A 22,643-nucleotide genomic window follows, 5' to 3' on the forward strand; every position below is an offset into this window, starting at 1 on the left:
AAACGAATGAATGTATCTGAAAGAGCTCTTAGAAACCGTGGAAATCTCAGGCTTCAAGTAATTCAATATTATCAACAACACGAACGTCACACTAAAATGTTTAATGAGCTATAACCATTCGGAATGCGGACAATTAGTCTAATATGGAAAGCCCCAGGGACCTACATAATTTAGTCTGAATGGACAAATTAGTATATAGGGATATAACGAAATGAAGCTAATTTAATTATGTTTACCCACTATCCGGATTTGAGGCGAAAACATTGTGGCATTGGGAAAACAGTGCGTCGGGTCTTAATGACAAAAATGTAGGTAGTCGGCTAGCAGCCCAGTCAACCAAACCATCATTGACTAAAGTTTCTGCTACCACGTTGTCACCCGATAAACAAACTGCGAGTAGGCTAATCGACACGCCTTATCAACTCAGGGTGACAAACATGGAAGCTGGCAGTTTTTGCTTGTGAGAGGAGTGTACATTTTATCTTCACCTATTTTAAACATTCTGTTTTCATAGAACAGAGATTGTCTATTTCTGCCAAATTAGTTAGTTGTTGGTTCAGAATATTTCGGTATGTTTATACTGCGAGCCTAAAAGAGCTGGAGCTTCCCGAAGCATGACACAGTGTGCGGAATTTATTTGGGGTTCTTGAAATCGAACCTGCAGGAATCCCCTATTAAATATTTGAAGAACTCTTTGAAAGCCTGAACATACTGTAGTATAATAATTGTCCCCCATTTGATATTGAGTTTACTAATATTTACATTTTTACGTTGTTTATTTGTTTTAGTGTTTTGTCCTGTCCTCTTGCAATTGTATGCCTTTGGCCAGATTATAACTGAAAATGAGAACTGGTCCATACTTGGTATTTCCCCGGACTAATAGGGAAGGCTAGGGCTGGCCCTGTGTAGACGGGTGCCAAAGTAAAGGAAAAACCTGAAAAAATTAGTGGCAGAACAAATTAATGCAGACTCTCTCATACAGGTGTATTGCATGGTGCAATTAATCAATTAACATATTATCATGCTCTGCATGTGGCATGTGTGAAAATACTGAGCAGACCCAATTGACCTTGATTTTGAATCTAGATGACAGCACAAGTTAGACAGTGCTTTCCACCTCCATGATCAAAACACCTGATGGTATATGTTTTCCATCACTTCAGTTGCATTCCTTAGAGTTGTATAATCTATGCCAATGCACATTGAAGAAGTTCTGGCAGCTTGTTTTGGCCCATCACCCTGTTTCTTAATTCATTCATCCTTCTGTATATATAAATGTGATGAACATTTTTATTTAATGTTCCTCAAATCTTTCTTTGAAATACATTTAAATAATATAGCATACACAAATCACAGCAATTTGCAGTAGACAGTGCATACATGTTAATGTTATTCTTACCTGTGGGAGTCAAACCTACAACTTTCCCTGTGTAGACCTTGTGCAGATGATGATTTGTATGTGTAGAGTGGATATAAAAAGTCTAAACACCAGGTTCTTGTGACGTAAAAAAATGAGACAGAATCATGTCAGAACATTTTCCACCTTTAATGTGACTTATAATGTGAACAATTAAATTGAAAAACAAGCTGAAATCTTTGAGGGGGAAAAATTAAAAACTCACATTAACCTGGTTGCCTAAGTGTGCACACCCAGTTATAACTGGGGATGTGGCTGTGTTCAGAATTAACCAATCACATTCAAACTCATGTTAAATAGAAGTCATTTCACACCTGCCATCATTTTAAGTGACTCTGATTAATCACAAAGTTCAGCTGTACTAGTAAGATTTTACTGACATTTTCTTAGTTGCATCTCAGAGCAAAAGCAAAAGTTATGGTCTGCAGAGAGCTTCCAAAGCATCAGAAGGATTTCAAGTATTGATGCTTTACTAGCAAAACTGGAGGAATGATTTAATGTGTTGGCTTATTTGTCTTACAGTAATGCTCTATGCTATCATTAGGTAAGGCTATACACTCTACCATTAGTTCTTGTTAGTTCAATGTTTTGCAGGCAAAACTCACCAATAATGTAAAAGCTCTTTCAAATCAAGTAGGCCTTTAATGGACTTCTTATCTGTCATAATCTAATAGCACAGTTAGAGAACAGCCTGAACAGGGAAACAGGACACGCACCTGCCAACAGGTCATTGTGTAACAGCACACCTATCGACAGGTGCAGGAGCCATGGCTATAACAAGTACCTGACCCACCAAAATCACTGTTACACTAAAATGGGGACACCCTTTAATACCTGTATATGAACTGTTTGTGATCTGCTACATCCCGAAAAAAGATTACAATGTTTCCTATCTACCACCCTACTCTATGATAATGAATTGCTTATTATAGGCATTTTTCGTTCTGTTCATTAGCTTTCTGCAAATTAGTAATTATTATTCTAGCTGGAGAGATCCGGCTGATACAAAATGAATTGATTGGTCCGAGGGTGGCACTATATTAATCAAGTGAAATTGGTCACACCTGGTCTCACACGTTTATTTATATTTTCTTCAATCCGTTAACAACACTGTATGCACAGTGCCTTGCCAAACTATTCAAACCCTGACCAATTCTCTCATGGTACTGGATTACATGGCACACAGAAATTTAATTCGGCAAGATGTTCTATGTCGAAACTCTAAACCTCCAACTCTATTTCACGGAGACAATGGTTTTTATGTTGGGAAACATCTGAAAAAACAACAACATAATAAAGCAGCCGAAAACTGAGCAGAAGCTAGAGGGCATTTATTAATTAGCATTGAGAGCGGAAAAGCCTGGAGGCCTCGCCCTGTCTCATGGCATTCCCCTGCAAACCTGTGTGTCAGCAACTCACCCGGCTCCAGTCGCAGAGGGCAGCACCCTGCTGGAGCGCCACTGATTCAGTCCTAAGACAACCAGTGACGCAGATCACTTGACAAATTCTCTTTTTTTTTAAGATATCCTTTTCACACTCATTTGTATGGCTCACTGGTCAGGAGAATAGGTTAATATCTAAAAGATGGCGGCGGGTTTTAGCTCAAAGAGCAATAGGTCAGATCCAAATCGAGGCTGCCGCGGTGCGTTTGCACCTCCGGCTTCATCCTAAGCCACATGTTACACTTTTACCACAGTATATTCTATTGGTGACACCGCATTCGCTTCTAACTAAGGCCGAAGAATCATCCTTCCTGTTCTTAAGCTGCATGAGGTAAAAAAAAGTTTCTCACGCTATACTTTGTAATCTAACAGGCATCTGTTAGAGGGGTTATTGCAATCAGTGTAATATGACCAAGATAAACTTGGGGACGTAGTTATAGGCTATGCGGCCCGGACTGACCTATAAAGTAACCAGAGTAATGGACCAAGTACAAATCCTGCGGTGTCACCAGTCACTCAATTTGATGGTAGTAATGCTGTGTATAACACACAACACTTGTCTTTACATCCTACACAGATTGACAGAGGGGGATTTATTCCACACGTTTATTAAATAGAGTTTTAGAGAATGGAATGTACATTTCAGAAAGTATGTTTTATATAGTAGTATCAATGGCTTATATGAGACTGGTCAAACCGAACTCAAAAACTATTATATTAGTACTCTGTGAATTTCTTTACATGAACACTGCAATCAAAGGCACTTCACAAAACAAAGTGAAAAGTAGCTTTAAGAAACATTCACTCATGTGCTACAAGCTATAATAATCAGTGCTACAATTTTAGGGAAAATGAATTAAAAAAAATAAGACAGAATGCAATTCAGTGCCAACATATCAAAGCAAGGGGGTAGAAAAACATTGTCACTTAAATGTTTGGTGTGCTCCCAAAGTATGACATAAGCAATACCAAAGCTTTTACATGTGGTAACATCTTGGCTTTCCTCAATTTCATAGTGCTGACATAAAAACCAGTGCTTGCAAGAACCATCTACAGGGGGCATAGGCACAGTAAGTTACAAACAGGCAAAAAAGGTAATGAACCAGATATGACATCATAAATAGATGACTGCAAAACCGGTCTTCATCCTAAAAGTTGCCTGAAATGATGAAAAACACTATATAGTATGTTTATATGCAAACAATCTCATACAAGTGTTTGAAAACAATGTTGGCTTTAGCACAATACCCATACTGTGCATATGGACTTCTCGGTTATTTTTCTTTTGACAAAAATATACAGGGAATGCAAATTAGTTTTGGGTTTTATTTTAAGGATGACATTCATCCACATTTGATGAACCAATAAATGAATAAAACATAAAAAAATGCACTGTGTATTAACTAGTCAAACATTTAGCATTCATTTTATCTTCCTAAAGCACAATGACTACATTAACTACATACCCACCTTGTGACACCACAAACCTTTTTGTTTGATTGGCAGGCAATTTTTTGCCCAACAAAAATGTATTTCCAAAGAGTACATTGTGTTTCCAACACAACTGGATAGTAATAAGCTTGATGTAGTCATTGTGTGCTTGGACTCATTTTCACTCCTTTATTACAGATGTATAAGTTTACTCATCCAAATACTTTTGGTCCCCTTGAATGGGGATATTATATCGAAGAATTGTGGTAATTAAAAAATATCCTCAAATTAAAGCTTATAGTCTCTACTTTAACCTCATAGTCATTGTATCTTTTAAGTCAAAAGTGCTGGAGTACAGAGCCTCGACTAAACAAAATTGGACCTCGTTAATACAGACTCACATGTGGGACACCGTTCGTCTAAAGTGGTCACAATTCTATTCCGACATTGAAATATATATCTAAAGAGAAGAAAAAAAAACGAATAAATCCCCCAAAAAACCAAAACAAATAATCACTGTTAAGACATTATGTACAGATGAATCATATTTGTGGTTGCATGTCATGTTGATATTGCACCTTGTACAAAAACAAGATCTTAAATACTGTTAGCCCACCAGGATTCAATTACAAAACAAGAGGAAAGCTTCATCCAACACAAGCGTCCCAGGCCTCTCAAGATCTCCTTGGTGCAATTGGCCGAGGCTTCAGATTCACCAAATGCATCGAGGCTAATACGAGAGCAGAACGGCTATCACCAATTCAATGCAGCGAGGAAGATGGACAAGGCATTAAGGGTAGTTAGACAACATAAGGCATTTTCACTTCAGTACTTTTTTACCACCTAAACTTACATGACACGTTCCTTCTTGTTAAGTCTTAGGGCGCTTTGTGCACCCCAAGTCTCCACTCAAACCCATGTGCACTTCACACAGTACATAGCCAGACTATCATCTACACTGGATGCATATACGTCCTCTACACTAATGTGTACCTCATAAAAACTACACATTCAGGCGTTCTACACACAATGTAACTATTCTCTGTCCACGGTAACCCTGAGCCAGGCACTACAACCGAACACTTTGGCATACTCCTGTATATTACACACTACATAGACTGGGCGGAAATGACCGTCTTAGGCCCTTTTAGGTCAGTCTCTGGTTTATGTCCTGGGTGTTAGGGTCCTGGGAGGAGATGGGTGCGTTTCACTGTCATTCTCAGGCTGGCTGCTGGGGGTTGACATTCATGTGAGGGGGGTGGCCCAGGAGCCCAATCCTCTGCTTCTGTTTTCTCTGCTCTGTCATCTACCGAGGAAGTTCAGGGGTGAGAGAAAACATGACACACCCAACGAGCACAGTAACATGCACCGACTAGACAGTGCTCACTCACTGAGAAATGTGGCAAGCTTTGAGAACCCTGCGAACTTGGTCAGTTCCTCCCTACACACTATGGTTGCTAAATATTGCTGTAAAATGATCGGTGGTGTTACACACTCAGCAGTCCTTCAAGATGGGTGCCAGAGTCTACACCCTGTGACCCACCGGACAGAGGTCATGAACTCACCCCACCCATCAATCCAGCGTGCCTTCTACTCAGTTTATGACGACCTCTAGGTCCTACTGACAGGCACTCAGTTTAATAGGCAATAATAAAATAATCAATAATTCCGTATTGCTTTACATGAATCCACTCATCTCAAATCTCCATGACTACATTGCCAATTGGAGGTTGAAAATCATGGCAAAAATGTACACTGTGGCTATCTATGCAGATGAGCCTTACCTGCTCCTTGAGTTCTGTGAGCTGTCCAGACAGGTTGCACACCAGCCTCATGGCTGACTCCAGCTTCTCCTGCAGGTTCCTGATCTCATTCTGCTCACCCTCTGCATCACTGCTCACCAGCGACATTGCACGCATCCGAGGGAACCAGTCCAGATTGTGCTCCTGTAAATAATAGGAATGTTCTCATAATGGACAGGGCAAACTAAGGAAGCCCAGACATCCTCTCTCTTTAAACTGGTGGCGCGGAAAACTGATCATCGACACTGAAATGAAGACTATGAGAACGACAAATTACTTCTGCTCTGAAACGCATTGAAATGCATTACCCTCTGTAATAAAGTAGACAGTAAGCTTTTTCTTCTTTTGGCTCAATATACCAACAGTTAGGATATGATAAAAGCAATAAAAACTATTACTATGCTAATAAACGGTTGATTCTCAGCTTTTATTACGTTATGGTTTTGACATCTATGGCTGCCATGGAAACCAATTGTCTCTATTGATGATATTACTGCTGAAGGAAGAATATATATGGAGACAAATACAGGGAAATACAAGAAAACCTGCTTCAGTCCACTTAACAATGTAAACTTGGGAGGAAATTCACCTTTCAGCTGGACAACGATCTCAAGCACCAAAGCAACATTGGAGTGACTCAGTAACAAAAAGGTGAATCTACTACAGCGGCACAGTCCAAAACCTCAATCCCGTTAATACGTTTTGTCCAACCAACCTGAACAACCTGGAGCACTCTGAAGTCACTCTGAAAAGGTTAGCAAAGCCGGTGCATACGTACCTCAAAAGACTTAAAGCTGTCATTAAATGAGTCAATATTTTTACTACAAGTGTTTCCCAACACAAAACCAACATGTCACCTTACAATCATTTCAGATTAAAAATAATGATATCATGGAGAACAAAATCTCCATCCGTAATTCTGCAACATAAGAAAATCGGTTCTGACCAGTTTTGCAAGGCACTGTATAAGTACTATTTGACCTCATAGTAGATGTTTGATTTCAAATCCAAACTTCTGAGTATAAAGCCAAAAGACAATAAAAGGAAAAAGACACTGAAATATAAAATAAATGCTAGGTGAGTGTTAGTATTGTTTCAGCACAGTTCATGTTTCTTTTTGTCCCTCTGCATTTAAATCTGTCTCAGTTCATCTCACCCAGTGAGATCATAGGATGTGTGTATACATACATACATATACACACACACACACACACACACACACACACACACACACACATACACACATACACACATACACACATACACACATACATATATATATATATATATATATATATATATATATCTTTGTCAGCCAGTGTGTGTGTGTATGAGTATGTGTGTGTATGTATGCAGGTCATCCTGTGTGTGTTTGTTTGTCATTCACTCAGCCAGTGTCATTTACTGTGTACTAATGTGTGTCATCACTGTCGGCAAAAGTGCAAATAGCCATGTCGAGGTGTCTCGTTCTCATCTTTGACTCAGCACACACATCGTGGTCTAACTGAAGATACAAACATCACCTCTATCAGCAAGCATGCCCTGCACACCTCAGTGTACCCCAAGGACAGGATGTACAGTGCCTTGCGAAAGTATTCGGCCCCCTTGAACCTTTCGACCTTTTGCCACATTTCAGGCTTCAAACAAAGATATAAAACTGTAATTTTTTGTGAAGAATCAACAACAAGTGGGACACAATCATGAAGTGGAATGAAATTTATTGGATATTTCAAACCTTTTTAACAAATAAAAAACTGAAAAATTGGGCATGCAAAATTATTCAGCCCTCTTAAGTTAATACTTTGTAGGGCCACCTTTTGCTGCGATTACAGCTGTAAGTCGCTTGGGGTATGTCTCTATCAGTTTTGCACATCGTGAGAATGAAATGTTTGCCCATTCCTCCTTGCAAAACAGCTCGAGCTCAGTGAGGTTGGATGGAGAGCGTTTGTGAACAGCAGTTTTCAGTTCTTTCCACAGATTCTCGATTGGATTCAGGTCTGGACTTTGACTTGGCCATTCTAACACCTGGATGTGTTTAATTTGTGAACCATTCCATTGTAGATTTTGCTTTATGTTTTGGATCATTGTCTTGTTGGAAGACAAATCTCCATCCCAGTCTCAGGTCTTTTGCAGACTCCATCAGGTTTTCTTCCAGAATGGTCCTGTATTTGGCTCCATCCATCTTCCCATCAATTTTAACCATCTTCCCTGTCCCTGCTGAAGAAAAGCAGGCCCAAACCATGATGCTGCCACCACCATGTTTGACAGTGGGGATGGTGTGTACAGGGTGATGAGCTGTGTTGCTTTTACGCCAAACATAACGTTTTGCATTGTTGCCAAAAAGTTCAATTTTGGTTTAATCTGACCAGAGCACCTTCTTCCACATGTTTGGTGTGTCTCCCAGGTGGCTTGTGGCAAACTTTAAATGACACTTTTTATGGACATCTTTAAGAAATGGCTTTCTTCTTGCCACTCTTCCATAAAGGCCAGATTTGTGCAGTATACGACTGATTGTTGTCCTATGGACAGAGTCTCCCACCTCAGCTGTAGATCTCTGCAGTTCATCCAGAGTGATCATGAGCCTCTTGGCTGCATCTCTGATCAGTCTTCTCCTTGTATGAGCTGAAAGTTTAGAGGGACGGCCGGGTCTTCGTAGATTTGCAGTGGTCTGATACTCCTTCTATTTCAATATTATCGCTTGCACAGTGCTCCTTGGGATGTTTAAGGCTTGGGAAATCTTTTTGTATCCAAATCCGGCTTTAAACATCTCGACAACAGTATCTCAGACCTGCCTGGTGTGTTCCCTGTTCTTCATGATGCTCTCTGTTCTTCATGAACGGACCTCTGAGACTATCACTGAGCAGGTGCATTTATACGGAGACTTGATTACACACAGGTGGATTCTATTTATCATCATTAGTCATTTAGGTCAACATTGGATCATTCAGAGATCCTCACTGAACTTCTGGAGAGAGTTTGCTGCACTGAAAGTAAAGGGGCTTAATAATTTTGCACGCCCAATTTTTCAGTTTTTTATTTGTTAAAAAGGTTTGAAATATCCAATGAATTTCGTTCCACTTCATAATTGGGTCCCACTTGTTGTTGATTCTTCACAAAAAATTACAGTTTTATATCTTTATGTTTGAGGCCTGAAATGTGGCAAAAGGTCGAAATGTTCAAGAGGGCCGAATACTTTCACAAGGCACTGTATGTAGTCTGTCCTGTAACACAGAGACTCATCATATGATATTTCTCACACGCTTTACTAACAGCAGATGTACACTGACAGTGAAATGCATATTTAAAGGCACTTTCCAACAATGCAGATGTTATTGGGAGGGAGGACTGTGCGGGTGGTTGTTGTAAATGACAATGTCAACTTATCTGGTTAAATGAGGGTGTGATAATAGAAATAAAAATAATCTAATTAAACAATATGGTTCAGGTCGATATCATTCAATATTATGGTTTGAGTCAGTTCAACAAATTACATTGTATTTTTATTCTATCAATTCCAGGTCAGTCTTAAGATTTAATTTAATTCCCATAATTAATTTCCCAATTCAATATTATTCCCAGCAAAAATTATACTGGAAATATAGGAATACATGTTGAAATTATTTAATGGAACAAATACTAAAATGCAGTTACATTACATTGACTCATCTTAGCTTGGGAGAATTGGCATTTTTCTGACCCTTGCTGTTTGAGGATTCCCGACCAGGATTGAAACCATGTCAGTTTCCGGAGTCATTAATCATGAAAACGTTGACATGCAGGCAGACATGACCAAATAGCTCAACTTGTATCTGGTGTCATTTCAGCAAGGTTGCTAGCTACATACAGTATACTATAAGAATACCATCTAAGTTCCAAATCCCCCACAGCCATTTAAAGGAATATGGTAATATGGATATCCCGTATGGAAGCATTTGGGAAACTCATTTTAAATGCATCAGTGGCGGGTTTGTCCCTATAGAATGATTGAAAATGACAAAACATCGCTTGCCGCAAATAGTAAAAAATCATCCATCACATTACACAATTTCACCGCCTGTGTGTGTGTGTGTGTGTGTGTGTGTGTGTGCGTGTCACCTTGATCATCTCAGCGACGTAGCTCTCAGGGCCGGTGTACTCCGTAGAGTCCTTCACCTTAACCAACACGATGAAGTACAGGTAGTGCCACATGTTGTGCTCCTCCTTGATGTGCTCCTCAAATGTCACAGTCTTGTTGTCAAACTTGTCTCTCTCCAGACCTGTGAGGAAACCAAACACACACATGCACACACACGGGTGCACGCACACGTCATGCACATGGCACAAACAGACGCACAAACGCTGTTGGTTGAGATTGCCGTCTCTTGACCGACCCACCTACGGGACGACAGCTACAGCTCATACCATTCAAAACCATTCTCTGTCCCGGCACAACAGAGGTGCAACCAGGTTCCCCTTTAAGCCAGGGCGCCCTATACAGAAAGCTTCGGAAATGTTTTTTTAAACAGTCCGTAAAACAGCGTCACATTTCCCTGACTTTTCAGTGCTAATGCTTGCAATTTCTACTATTATCAGTTTTTCCCCTTCCCCCAAGCACTGACTGATTCATTTACTGAGGAGAGCCCACAAACTATCAATGCTCCACTTAGCTTCTCAAAAAGTATGCACTATGTTGCTCTGGATAAGAATGAATGCCAAATAACTAAAATGTAATCTCAATAGGAAAGGGGACAAAGTGAAGGATGGGTTTATTGTAATAAGGGATCCTGGTTAAATAAGGAATTTAAGTTATGATAGATATTGTAATTTAATGTACTGAGGGAAAGTCATTGTTGACCTTCTAAGAAAGTAGGAAAGATTGACTAATTGAAAGCAGGAAAGTCCTTTTGACCCTGTGGTATGACGTGTTTAACCCATCTGGCAAACCATTTTGCCATTTCCTGTGAACAAAGGCCATCTTTCAGTCTGATGACTAAACAACATTAAAGTTAGTCTTCCTGAAGACATGGGCCACATTCCTGGAATCTCCAATGAAGACGACATTGTGAATTTTAGGAATGTGTGTAAAGTGTGAAAATGTTGCATTTGATCAATCTTGGCCGGGCAGCCAAATATATCCTACCCTGAGGGTCACACTTGAAAGGACTTATTTCTTTGCAGTCAAAATTAGAAACATCCCTTTTGAAATGTTCAGATGCTGTCCAAGATTCATTTCAATGACTTTAATCTGATTTTAAATCAAATATAATTGATTCATTAAACACAGTTTCTTTTTGTCATTCTAACATAAATAGCCTTTTCTCTGAAAATAAAATACAAAACATCAATCTTTATAAAAAAGGCTAGAGAAGGCTACATTCTCTCACCACAGATGAAGCAAGTGGTCTTCAGGACCTCTTCCTTCTTCTGTTTCTCACTCCTCAGGTCAGCAAATGTGTCAATAATGACACCAAAAATTAGGTTGAGGACAATGATGATAACCATGAAGAAGAAGAGCAGATCGTAGATCACTCTGGCCGCAAACAGAGGCTCCTAGAAAGAGGGAAAGGGGGAGACTGAGCATCATAAAGCTGCCTGAAGTATTATTAGTTCCTAAGCTTGTATGGTCCACAGTGTGGATGTACTGACTAAATCAGGAATGAGCAACAGTTTCGATCATCAGTAATAACGCATTCAATCAAGCAAACACAAAAAAAAATCAAGGTCAAAATACTGTAAGTCACGAAAGCTGAAGTCCAACAGGTCACTTTATTGCTCATGTCTCAATTGGGTACCCTTGAATAAAGGAAAGCTAATAAAAGTTGATTTAGGTATGTGTGCTGGACTGGATCCACCAACCCAGAACAGAGTAGCCCATGTGTTCCAAAAACTCATATACTGTATAAAACAATAGCATAAAACCCATTCAACACAACAACAACAACACACCATGACACTAGGTCAGACTAAACCAAATGTTCCACAGTCAAAGTGGGGCAAGCCCTGGCCTGTTTCCCAATGGGCTGCTGACATAAACCCACATAGGTCACAGTGATCAATGAAGATAGGGAGGTTGTGTTTACAGTATTAATGGAAGGTGGAAAGGAGTGTCTTATTGGACACGTCCAAGCAGTCCCTAGTTTTATGTCAGTCTCTCTCTACCATTTGGTGTCTGAACACCGCCCTGACTTTTCCATAAAGGCAGACTGGGGGCCGTTGGTTCTGAGCAGGGTCTTACCCTAATCAGACCTAAATCATGTGTTGATGTGAAACAGAAGAACACACATGTAAGCGGCCAGATGTCACGCTATTCCGGCCACGGGGAAGAGTTACGCAAACAGGCTAGGCTGTGTCAGGAAACCTCTGAAGACTCTTATATTACAGCACTGGAGGCCAGCTCAGATCACAATTATGAGAAACCTCAGATAATGTATGTATTCCAAGGTTTCTGGTTAAACATGAAAATTACTCAATAAATTAAGCCAAATCCCACAATGAAAATGCTCTTTTTCTGTCCTGCTTATTGTCCTGTATACAATCTTAAAGGAGTAGCACTGGTATAGGACCAGAACCTCATAATTCATGAGGATTTAAAGAACAACTGAATGCAAAGCTACACTTGCAAATTTGAAACATAAAACACAAATATGGACTGACATTAAGACAAAAATGATCCTGTTTCATTTAAGACACTATAATGTTTCTGACCATCAATTCTATATAGGCTATTTTTAAAATCACATTTTACAGGCCGAACTAATGCAAGATCAGCACTCCTCAGAGACACATTGAGAATTGGGTCTCTGTTCTCCCCACCGTTGGGGGTCTGTTTTTACCTCTTTGGAGGGCTTTCTCAGGACGTCTCCCACCCCCCCTCCGCTACGCAGGCCGTGGCTCAGCACAGTAACAATGCACATGAGCAGGGAGTCACACGTACGCTCCTTCCCATCCTCCATGTCCTCCTCCAAGTCTGAGAGAGAGGGACAGCACTAGGTTAAACACACATATGATAAAGTCACAAACACACACACACACACACACACACACACACGAAATGTCTGTCTGTGATTATTTCCCCCATAGGCGAATTAGCGCTAACCGGTCATAGTTGGGGTCAATGGTGAATTGAATGGTGGATTGGTCTTTAATTCTAAGTCAATTCATACTTTTGAATTGTAGATGTAGTATGTAAGGTTACCTAGAAGGTATGTCGAAGGTAAAAACATTAGATTTTCTAAAACACATTCAATGTTGTGGTCTGTGACTCTTCTAAGATCAGGTTGTTGATATTATATAATAAAGCAAAGAATAAAAATGTTTTTAGTAAAAAAGAAAAGAACCATTCTGGGTCATCATGTTAAGCTTGTCAATTCTGTACTCCAAATTTTGGGATTTGAAATCCAACTATTTCTATGATGTTAAATGGGTCATCATGTTAAGCATGTGTTTGAGGGTATTCATGTACATACAGGTTTCACCAAAACACCTGACTATCTCATCGACAACAACAAATGTAATCTTATATTCCTCATATTAACATTGCTGATTACATAAGGTAATAAAGTGGTAAATATTCCAACTTTAGTCTATCTGTAAGCCTCATTGAAACCCCAAAATATTCAGTTCACAGTCATTCACAGGAATAGATTATTGGGTAGCCAAACAATATTTGAACGTCACAGTCCTGCTAATTAATGCCTCCAGCCAAAGGGTTCCTCAAAGAACCTGTTGTTACACTGAAAATTTAAAAATCCTCCAAGTACCCATCAACTATCCAAAGGTGCAAATAAGAACCACTGACTATTCCACAGGTTCAATTAATATCTCCACTGGTAATTTAGTCACCACAGATTCTAAGCCTAGTCTTTAGATGGCTTGAGTACTGTACCTTCCTCTTGAAGCTCTGTGGTGCAGTTGTTTAGGCCAGTTTCAGACCGACAAATCCCAGCAGACACCAGCTCATTAGCTATACTGGCCCCATTCTCTACAAGAGATTCCAAGTAAGTTAGCAACATGCGTAAAGAAGAGCAATACCTCCGGATAATGAAATTCTAAATGACTTTTCCTTGGATGTCCACTATTGGTGGTTTAAGGAATGTTTGACGATGTGCAACTCAGTAAGCAAGGAAAACCAACTGTTTCTGTGCGGTTTAAAAAAAAAAAAAGATGACAACAGCAAAATATCTGTGATCTGGGAACAGGCTAATAAACATACCTGCGTCCTTCGTAGAACTAGAAGGAATAGAACAGGCATCCCTACATAGATAAATGATGAGAATTCCCATAGCATTAGGAAGCAGGAAGTGATAACATTTCCACGGTGTCCTCCTTGGCCCTACCTAGAGTGTCGTTGGATATGCGGTCCACCTCCAGAATAAAGTCGTCCTTGAAGAAGATGTAGCCCACGATGGAGAACAGGTAGACCAGGATGAGAGCCAGCACTGCTGTCAGCACAATGGAGCGTCCATTACGTGTCACACTCTTTATGACATTCAGGAGAGTCTCCTCCCTGTATACCAGGTCAAAGAGCTGCAGGACAAACACAACACACAGATGGTATAGTTAGATGAAATACAGAGACATAAGAGAAGACAGGAAACTAGAAATGAAAATAATTGGTTTTCTGACCCTTATATATTTTTTAATTGTCTGGTTTGGAAAGATAATGTGTGTGAGAAGGGAATAACTTAAGTATTCATGAAAATCACTATTCATAAACTTACTATCAAATTCATAAAACTTTATATATTTATTTTCCTCTTTTTATATGGCTCCTTTCAGACCAGCTTTTCTGAAAAGATTCCCAGGGCTTTTCTCTATGACAGGACCTCCCTGACAACTTGTCAACAGTATCTTGTAGTTCACATTGAAGCAAATGGAAATGTTCTACTGCTCTATATTTGCATTGGCAGGGCCTGGCCTCATAGTTACTGAATGGAAAACATCCCCAGACTCTGGCAAATGCAGGATTCCCCACACATTACTAAAGACCTGCAAGAGTCTAACACCTCAACAACTTCATCAACAACACAACTGAGTCAGTTCCTGTTTGTTAAAAACAACCCACCTTTACATACAGTGTGTGTACATGTTAAATGGTCCCAGAGACTGTTAGGGAACATGCGCTATAACCTGTGTAATAAGTGGCTCACCAGCAAGCTGTAAAAGAAGACGTGGACGAAGACCCCCAGGCTGCAGATGATGAGGTACATTAAGTGATAGAGGAACTCGACGTCCAGGATCATGGCCTTGTAGCCCCGCGTGAACGTCCCTTTGTTCCCCACAAAACTCATCAAGAAAATGATCTTATTACACACCTACAGGGGCAAGGAGAGATCCATAGTTTTTATTTTAAATTTACTTGATTTACTAGGATAACCAAGGGAGGTTGCAGGCTTCTTTCACAAGGGAGAACTGATTATGGAACGTACCACTTAAGTATCCAACTTTAATGCTTTATTATGCTGAGAATGTTAAGGTCTTTTAACAGGTCTTGTAATATGTTATGTCTCTCTATGTATGTAATTAGAAGATTATGAATGGACACAAGCTACATGATACCTCAGGATTAGCACGGGATTGTTCTGAGTGGCGGTGCAGTAAATGTTGTCGTAACACGGGGGTTCTGTGGATGAGTGTGGGGGATAGGGAAGATGGACGAGACAGCACCAGGGAAGATGGACGAGCCACAATGGGCCAGTGAAGGACAGGGGAGAGGAGGGCAGCTCCAGGGAATGTTTGGCAACTGCACCATTGCTGTCATTCTTCAGAGTCTAGTGACGCATTTCACAACCGACCGACCACACACTCCGGCTGTGCCAGGCCAGGGAGTTCACGCCACAGCCAGACTGGGCACAGCAGCGGGTATGGGCCGGGGCGTAGGTCCACATGGTCCACATGGAGGTCGCATGGGGACAGAGCGTGAGGGTAGGGGGTACATACAGGACGGGCATGGGTGGGCAAATGGAGTGCGCATGGGCGGAAGGAGAGAGTGGTACATTTTCACATTTACGTGTTAGTCATTCGACAGGCGATCTTTTCCAGAGCTACCGAGCTTCAGAGAGGCTGAGATGGCTTAACAAGGAAATCTGACAACATCGGAGAACACAGACATTGAGAGATGAATTAGTGTCCGACTAGAATTTAGTCAAACACACACATTTCCTCACGCAGACATACATTGAAGGCTCCGAGCAGGAAGAGGGTGGGCTCCAGGCCGACGGAGAAGATGAGGCGGAGGATGGTGGCGATGATGAGGGTGCGAACCCCAAGGGGCTGGGGCATGGCCACCACGATAGCCAACGATGCCAACATGCCCAACCACAGCAGGGCAGACAGGTGAGGCTCCAGGTTACCTGGGGTAGACAAACACAGGCCCCCTCAACACTAAGAATGTAATGCAGGGTTGCCTAACATTTCCACTGAAATGCCCTCATCACAAGCCAACATTTACTGCATCTGTTCAGAACTAACAGGAGATATGTTGGTGTAGTACTGCGTTGAGAATGAGGACATTCTCTTTAAAGATCAAGAGGCTTTTCCATGACCGTAACCTGGCAAGAGCGGCAATTTGAACTTAAATTGAGCCAGTTACGAAACACTGGAACAACGTGGCACTGTTCCCAGTGTGTGTTTTTTGGAGCAGCCTTTATAGAGAACCCTGCATGATGCTCCCACTACACCACCCTGCTACACCACTACACCACCCCGCTGCCAACACAACACCACACCACCCCGCTGCCAACACTACACCACCCCGCTACCAACACAACACCACCCCGCTACCAACACAACACCACCCCGCTGCCAACACTACACCACCCCGCTACCAACACAACACCACCCCGCTACCAACACAACACCACCCCGCTACCAACATTACACCACCCCGCTACCAACACTCCGCTACCAACACTACACCACCCTGCTACATCACCCCGCTACCAACACAACACCACCCCGCTACCAACATTACACCACCCCGCTACCAACACTCCGCTACCAACACTACACCACCCTGCTACATCACTCCGCTACCAACACTACACCACCCTGCTACATCACTCCGCTACCAATACTACAACACCCTGCTACATCACTCCGCTACCAACACTACACCAACCCTGCTGCCAACATTACACCACCCTGCTACATCACTCCGCTATCAACAAAACACCACCCCGCTACCAACACTACACCACCCCGCTGCCAACACTACACCACCCTGCTGCCAACACTACACCACCCCGCTGCCAACACTACACCACCCTGCTGCCAACACTACACCACCCTGCTGCCAACACCACACCACCCCGCTGCCAACACTACACCACCCTGCTGCCAACACTACACCACCCTGCTGCCAACACTACACCTCATGTGTCTGTGTGTGGCCAGTAAGGAAGGACAGTGTGAAGGAAGAAGAGGACAGGGGGAGTATGTCCTAGAAAGAGAGAGGAGAAGCAAAATTGTAGAAGCTAAGAAGAAAGTTAGAAATAAACATTTAGAAATAGGAGGGGAAAAAGTCAATAAAGAAGTGAGAGAACGATGACAGCAATCCCCCTCCTGGTCCCTGTAGATGAGATCACATGACAGGTGCCACTTACATAACTACTGCTTGTTCTAAAAATACTCTGCTGCAAGATTCATGAGGAATGGACTGCCTCACTGGAGGGCATGTTCCACTGGCTGGGGGGGCTGGGGGGGTGCTGGAGGAGTGGGTGCGGGGCTGCAGGCATGATGTGAAAGGTTTGTATATACTGTATGCCTACTTGGGTGAGATCTCCATGTAAAGAGCATCATGTACTGTCTAGTGTATGTGTGTGTGTGTTTGTGCCTGTGTATTTTTAGGCTTATGAATTAAGGTGAAGTTAAGACATAAGGAAAGCTTTCCCAAGTATACAAGTATATTAATACATGTAACGTGGGTTTTTGCCTGTTTTACTGTACTTGGTAGTGATTGTGTTTTGAGCCAGGCTAGGAGCAGGGGGGACTGGTCATTAGGGGCAGGTGGGACACAGCCCCACCTGTTGTCAACAGAAAGAACTGCAACAAAATTATGTTATTTTTTATCTCGAGGATTACTTCCTATCATTTATTATTTATGAATATAGCATCTTCCTAAATTGCATATAATTTGTGTTAGGATTTTATTTCATGTTCATTGGTCCCTGCCTTGCTGCTTCAGACTGCGTTCTGCCGATTCAAGTTCGCAGTAGTAGGCCATAGGCTAAGCATGAATGTGGAGCTAGCCCCTCACTCACAATGCAATGTACATTGTACGTATGAAAATATTAATATGCATGCTCAGAATGTTAGTGTGATCAATGTAAATCACACAAATTTGATGCCAAGTGGGGCTGACAGCCGGTAGCCCCACTACAGCGTAATTTCGTATTTCAGACCTGATTGGCTGTCTATATGTCTGTCGCCAACATTAGTCGGCAAGAAGAGCGAGGAGGGTAGATTGTCTCAGCTAGCTTGTTAGCTTCACAAATGCCAGATAACTTGAGAAAATGAATAAAGTGGATTTCATACTCGAGCACCTGTTTGAAACCCTTAAATTGGAGGAGAAACTTGAAGTAAAGCGACTTGGTGCCCATCACCCTCGGGATATTGTCATCACTCAAACTGCTGGTAAAAGTAACCGCAGGTTTAACGTGGAGTGGTTTTTGAAGAAAAAGTGGCTAACGGTTAACATACAAAAGAAGGCACTTCTGTTTTCCATATCTGCCATTTGGTGGAGATGGTACTTGGTCAAGGATGGGTTACAAAGATTTAAAACATCTTTCTGAGAGGATTGCAAAACATGAGAGCAGCAGGAGTCATCTGGACAATGCTGTCAAATTGGGCTTACTTGGAAGGGTAAATGTCGCAGCCCAAGTTGACAGTGCATACAGGCGCTCCATTGAGCAGCATAACAAACAGGTGGAGGAAAACAGGTACGTTCTCAGTCGGATCATAACGTATTAAACTGTAAGGCAGCCCTGTCTCTGTTAAGATCCATCCATGAGAACAACCTAGAGGACGCTTTTGCTGAGACCGTCACTCTGCTGAAAATTATCATAAAAACACCTATGACGACATCCAAGTCAGAGAGGAGCTTTTCCACCTTGAAGAGGGCAAAAACCTTCACTCGCAATACCATGGGACAGCCCCGACTCAACGCATTGGCCACGTTGTCCATTGAAAGCCAGCTGATTCAGCAGATACATGACTTCATTCCCAAAGGCATTGAAAAGTTTGCCCAGAGGAAGAACAGCCGTGCCACCTTTCACTCCAAATGAGCCCTCAGGCTTGCTGAGTGAAAGCATATTTTATCATCCTGCCTTTGTGGTGCTGGTCCGTGCATTGGTCATATTTTTGTGCTGGATCGATTGATATACATGGTGACGAGTGTCAAGTGTGTCCATGCTTATCTATTAAGGTTGTTGTCATAGAATGGATCTGTAGCCCTAAAAAGTTGTCTTTCCGCTTCGTTGTGGCCTTCAGTGGTGTTGAGATCATTGCTGTTCGCGTATGGCCCTGTAGGCTCATTGGTTCTGAGTTTGGTTGCATTCCTAATCTAGGTTTGTAAATGTGACAGTGGTAATTTTACATGTGTGTGAGAGAGAAGGAGAGCAATTACACAAGAAGGTCTCTCTCTCTCCAGTATGTCTCTCTCTCTCTCTCTCCCCAGTATGTGTACTACAACACCTGGTAGAAGCAAGCCGCTGTGTCGTCACGCTATTTGTTGATGTGTTTAATAAACACATCAGTAGCAAGAGGGACTTTTGTAGCTTTCCTGGTAAGTATCCTATATTTTGAAATGGTTTGTGCCCCACCAATATTTGACATATAAAAATGCCACTGGCTAGGAGTGTGACATGTCTACTAAGTTACATAACCTCCTGTTGTCAAAAGGCAGGGACAAACACTGACCTAGTTCAAACACTCATCTCATTTCAATCTCTCATGAGAGGAGGGAGACAGACAAACAAAGAGACAGACAGAGGGAGAGACAGAGGGAGAGACAGACAGAAAGACAGAGAGACAGTCAGAGACAGAGAGACAGACAGAGATTGATAGAGGGAGAGACAGACAGAAAGACAGACAGTCAGAGACAGAGAGAGGTTGACAGACAGAGACAGACAGACGGAGTGAGAGGAGGCGAGTCCTGGTGGCCCTGGGCCATAAACAATGTTGCTGAACCAGGTCAAAGGTATGTGGGGCCACACGTGACGCCCTGTCCTCCTTCACACAGCCCTGCTGTACACCACTCTACTGTACTGTAGAAGGATCAGTAAGCAGATGCATGCTGCTCCACTCAGACCCAGTAGCCAGCTCTCTGCCAGTGTTACAACATCCATGGACATTGAACTGGAGTTGATGAGGGTGACTTTTAAACAGGATAAGGTCATTGAGAGCGAGAGACGCAGAGACAGCAAGGAGAGTGGCCTGTGGATCTGATCCCAGTCTGGTGAACGGAGGTCAGAGTTTAAAAGGCCAGAGTAAGAGGCGAAAAACAGGGACCACTGGGTCAGGAAGAGGTGAGAGGGCAAAGGTTTCAGTGTCGTTTCCTAGAGCACATAACCTTTCAACATTGGAAACCTGAGCCACTGAGATGTCCAGTACCTGAACTTACCAGTGCACTCAGTCCTTTAAAAAGACGCAATCTTGGTCTTTCACAATTAAAAATATTCAATTTACACACATCCCGTTTTGGGCTGAATGTGTGTAAAATCTATCAGCAAATTCACAAACATACCTGTTAGCCATGAAATTCAAAGTTTGAAAGCTACTTGTGAAGACGTAATGTATTTAGAGCATGGCAATATCAACAAGCATAGCCTGATTTCCACGCAAGTTCACCATCACATTTAAAACTTGTTGTTCATATTATTTTGGGTATATCATTAAGGAAACAATATGTTATTTATCCCAATGAGCCAGTTTTTTACCAAACCACACACAGTGGAATATGAACACACCAGTGGCTCCCTGTTTCAGGTTGTCTTCAACACCAGTCCATTATTCACATACAAAGACATGCTCCCTAGTAGCTCAGCACTCATACTCCTCCATAAAGCAGCAGGTGTGTCAAACAGAGGAACACCTACAAAGGCAATACTACAGGACAGGCTCCTAACAGAGACCTGAGCCATCCTATGTCCTTCTCCTTTTCAACCCTCAGCGTTGCGTTCTATATCAGGAATTCCAACACTCTCTGTGGGAAAAAGAGACGGGGCACCCAAATAAACACACCACGGCGTAAATGAAAGAATCCACTAAAAAAGCAGAAATGTAACAATCTCTTAACTCCTTCATGTACAGGGAAGATGTTCAGAGTTTGTTGGACCAACAGCACATGCAGTGAATGTCGACAAGACATGTAAAGGACATCGCTACTATGTGTAAAGTTCGAAACCCTGTTCTTGCATTGGAAATCAATGAAATACCTTTGGGGTTTTGGAGCATGGCGAGGGGTTAAAGGTTAGGATCAGTGACACTTGACTGACCTTCACGCAACCCATCCAGGGGATAGAAGAAGGCCACCAGCAGGTTCATGAGCACAGCCAGGTTGAAGGAAATGTTACTCCAGAAGGACATGTTCCTGGAGCACCAGTACAATACAGGCTGGGCTGAAGGAGAGAAGGAAGGAGAAAGGTGAGGAAGGATGAAGAAGAGGATGGGGGAGAAGGAGGGGGGAGAGGGGAGGAAGGGGGAGAAGGGGGAGAGAATGAAAAATGAAAAACTTTATGTTAATTTACCATGAACACTGAATCGATAGGACATTCCCTTAGTTTGTAGGATGCTATACAGCAAGCCATGTGTGTCTATGTTGTTTGGCTAGAGGTGTGTCAGTGTGTTGCCCCTAACAAGAACACTGTGCTTTTATAAACAACCTTTCTTTGACCTTGAATAAAGTCTTTGTGTACGACTCCTGAAACACCTCACTCTAAATGTAAATGCCAGCCGAAACTGTAAGAACATAACTGAAACGTGAACATGGCCTAAACTAGTCCAAAATCCCCCAAATTAAAAGCATCATATCTGGGTCAAAACCCATGCTCAACCCTAAACCTTCACTGGATCTTGTTCAACTTTGCTCCACTTTCTTGACAATGCAATCGAACAAACAGGTCCTACAGGACCCCATTTTATCACCCATCTGGACAACAATACTGCCCAGCAGTACGGTCAGGAGGAAGCATGCTATTCTCTGGTCAGGTTTAGAGAAGAGGGGAGATTGACTGCAAGACATTCAGCATAAAAGGTGGGTGTTAAAGGTACCTAACTGTCTGTTCAGTCCTACAAACAGCTCAGAACCCTGTCAATACCACACCACACAGGTTAAACAGTCAACACACAGCTCAGACAACAGACCACTACCACACAACACAGGTTAAACAGTCAACACACAGCTCAGACAACAGACCACTACCACACAACACAGGTTAAACAGTCAACACACAGCTCAGACAACAGACCACTACCACACTACATGAAATCACTACATGAAACTGCCTGCCAATCCAGGTAACTCATTCTAGCAATGAAATCATACAAGAAAATGTAAAAAGGTGTGCATCATCA

General features: G+C 42.0%; 1 protein-coding gene across 5 annotated transcripts in view; it reads right to left on the bottom strand.

Annotated features, from left to right (window-relative positions):
- Positions 1–3,451: 3,451 nt before the first annotated feature.
- LOC105017006 (inositol 1,4,5-trisphosphate receptor type 1) overlaps positions 3,452–22,643 on the bottom strand; it is a 111,321-nt gene continuing 92,129 nt past the window's right edge. For 4 of the 5 annotated variants that reach the window (XM_029114137.2, XM_029114135.2, XM_029114136.2 and 1 more), the window contains 10 exons: positions 21,566–21,688; positions 16,248–16,423; positions 15,221–15,385; positions 14,408–14,597; positions 13,957–14,052; positions 12,905–13,038; positions 11,456–11,621; positions 10,188–10,348; positions 6,075–6,236; positions 5,510–5,596 (listed from right to left, as the gene is read on the bottom strand). In XM_029114137.2, coding sequence (XP_028969970.2) covers positions 5,510–5,596; positions 6,075–6,236; positions 10,188–10,348; positions 11,456–11,621; positions 12,905–13,038; positions 13,957–14,052; positions 14,408–14,597; positions 15,221–15,385; positions 16,248–16,423; positions 21,566–21,688 — 1,460 coding nt within the window. Of the gene's footprint in view, positions 5,597–6,074; positions 6,237–10,187; positions 10,349–11,455; positions 11,622–12,904; positions 13,039–13,956; positions 14,053–14,407; positions 14,598–15,220; positions 15,386–16,247; positions 16,424–21,565; positions 21,689–22,643 lie in introns of all 5 variants that reach the window. The other variant, XM_029114134.2, reaches the window with a different exon arrangement.

This window comes from Esox lucius, chromosome 17 (genome assembly GCF_011004845.1).
Source record: "Esox lucius isolate fEsoLuc1 chromosome 17, fEsoLuc1.pri, whole genome shotgun sequence".
NCBI lineage: Eukaryota > Metazoa > Chordata > Actinopteri > Esociformes > Esocidae > Esox > Esox lucius.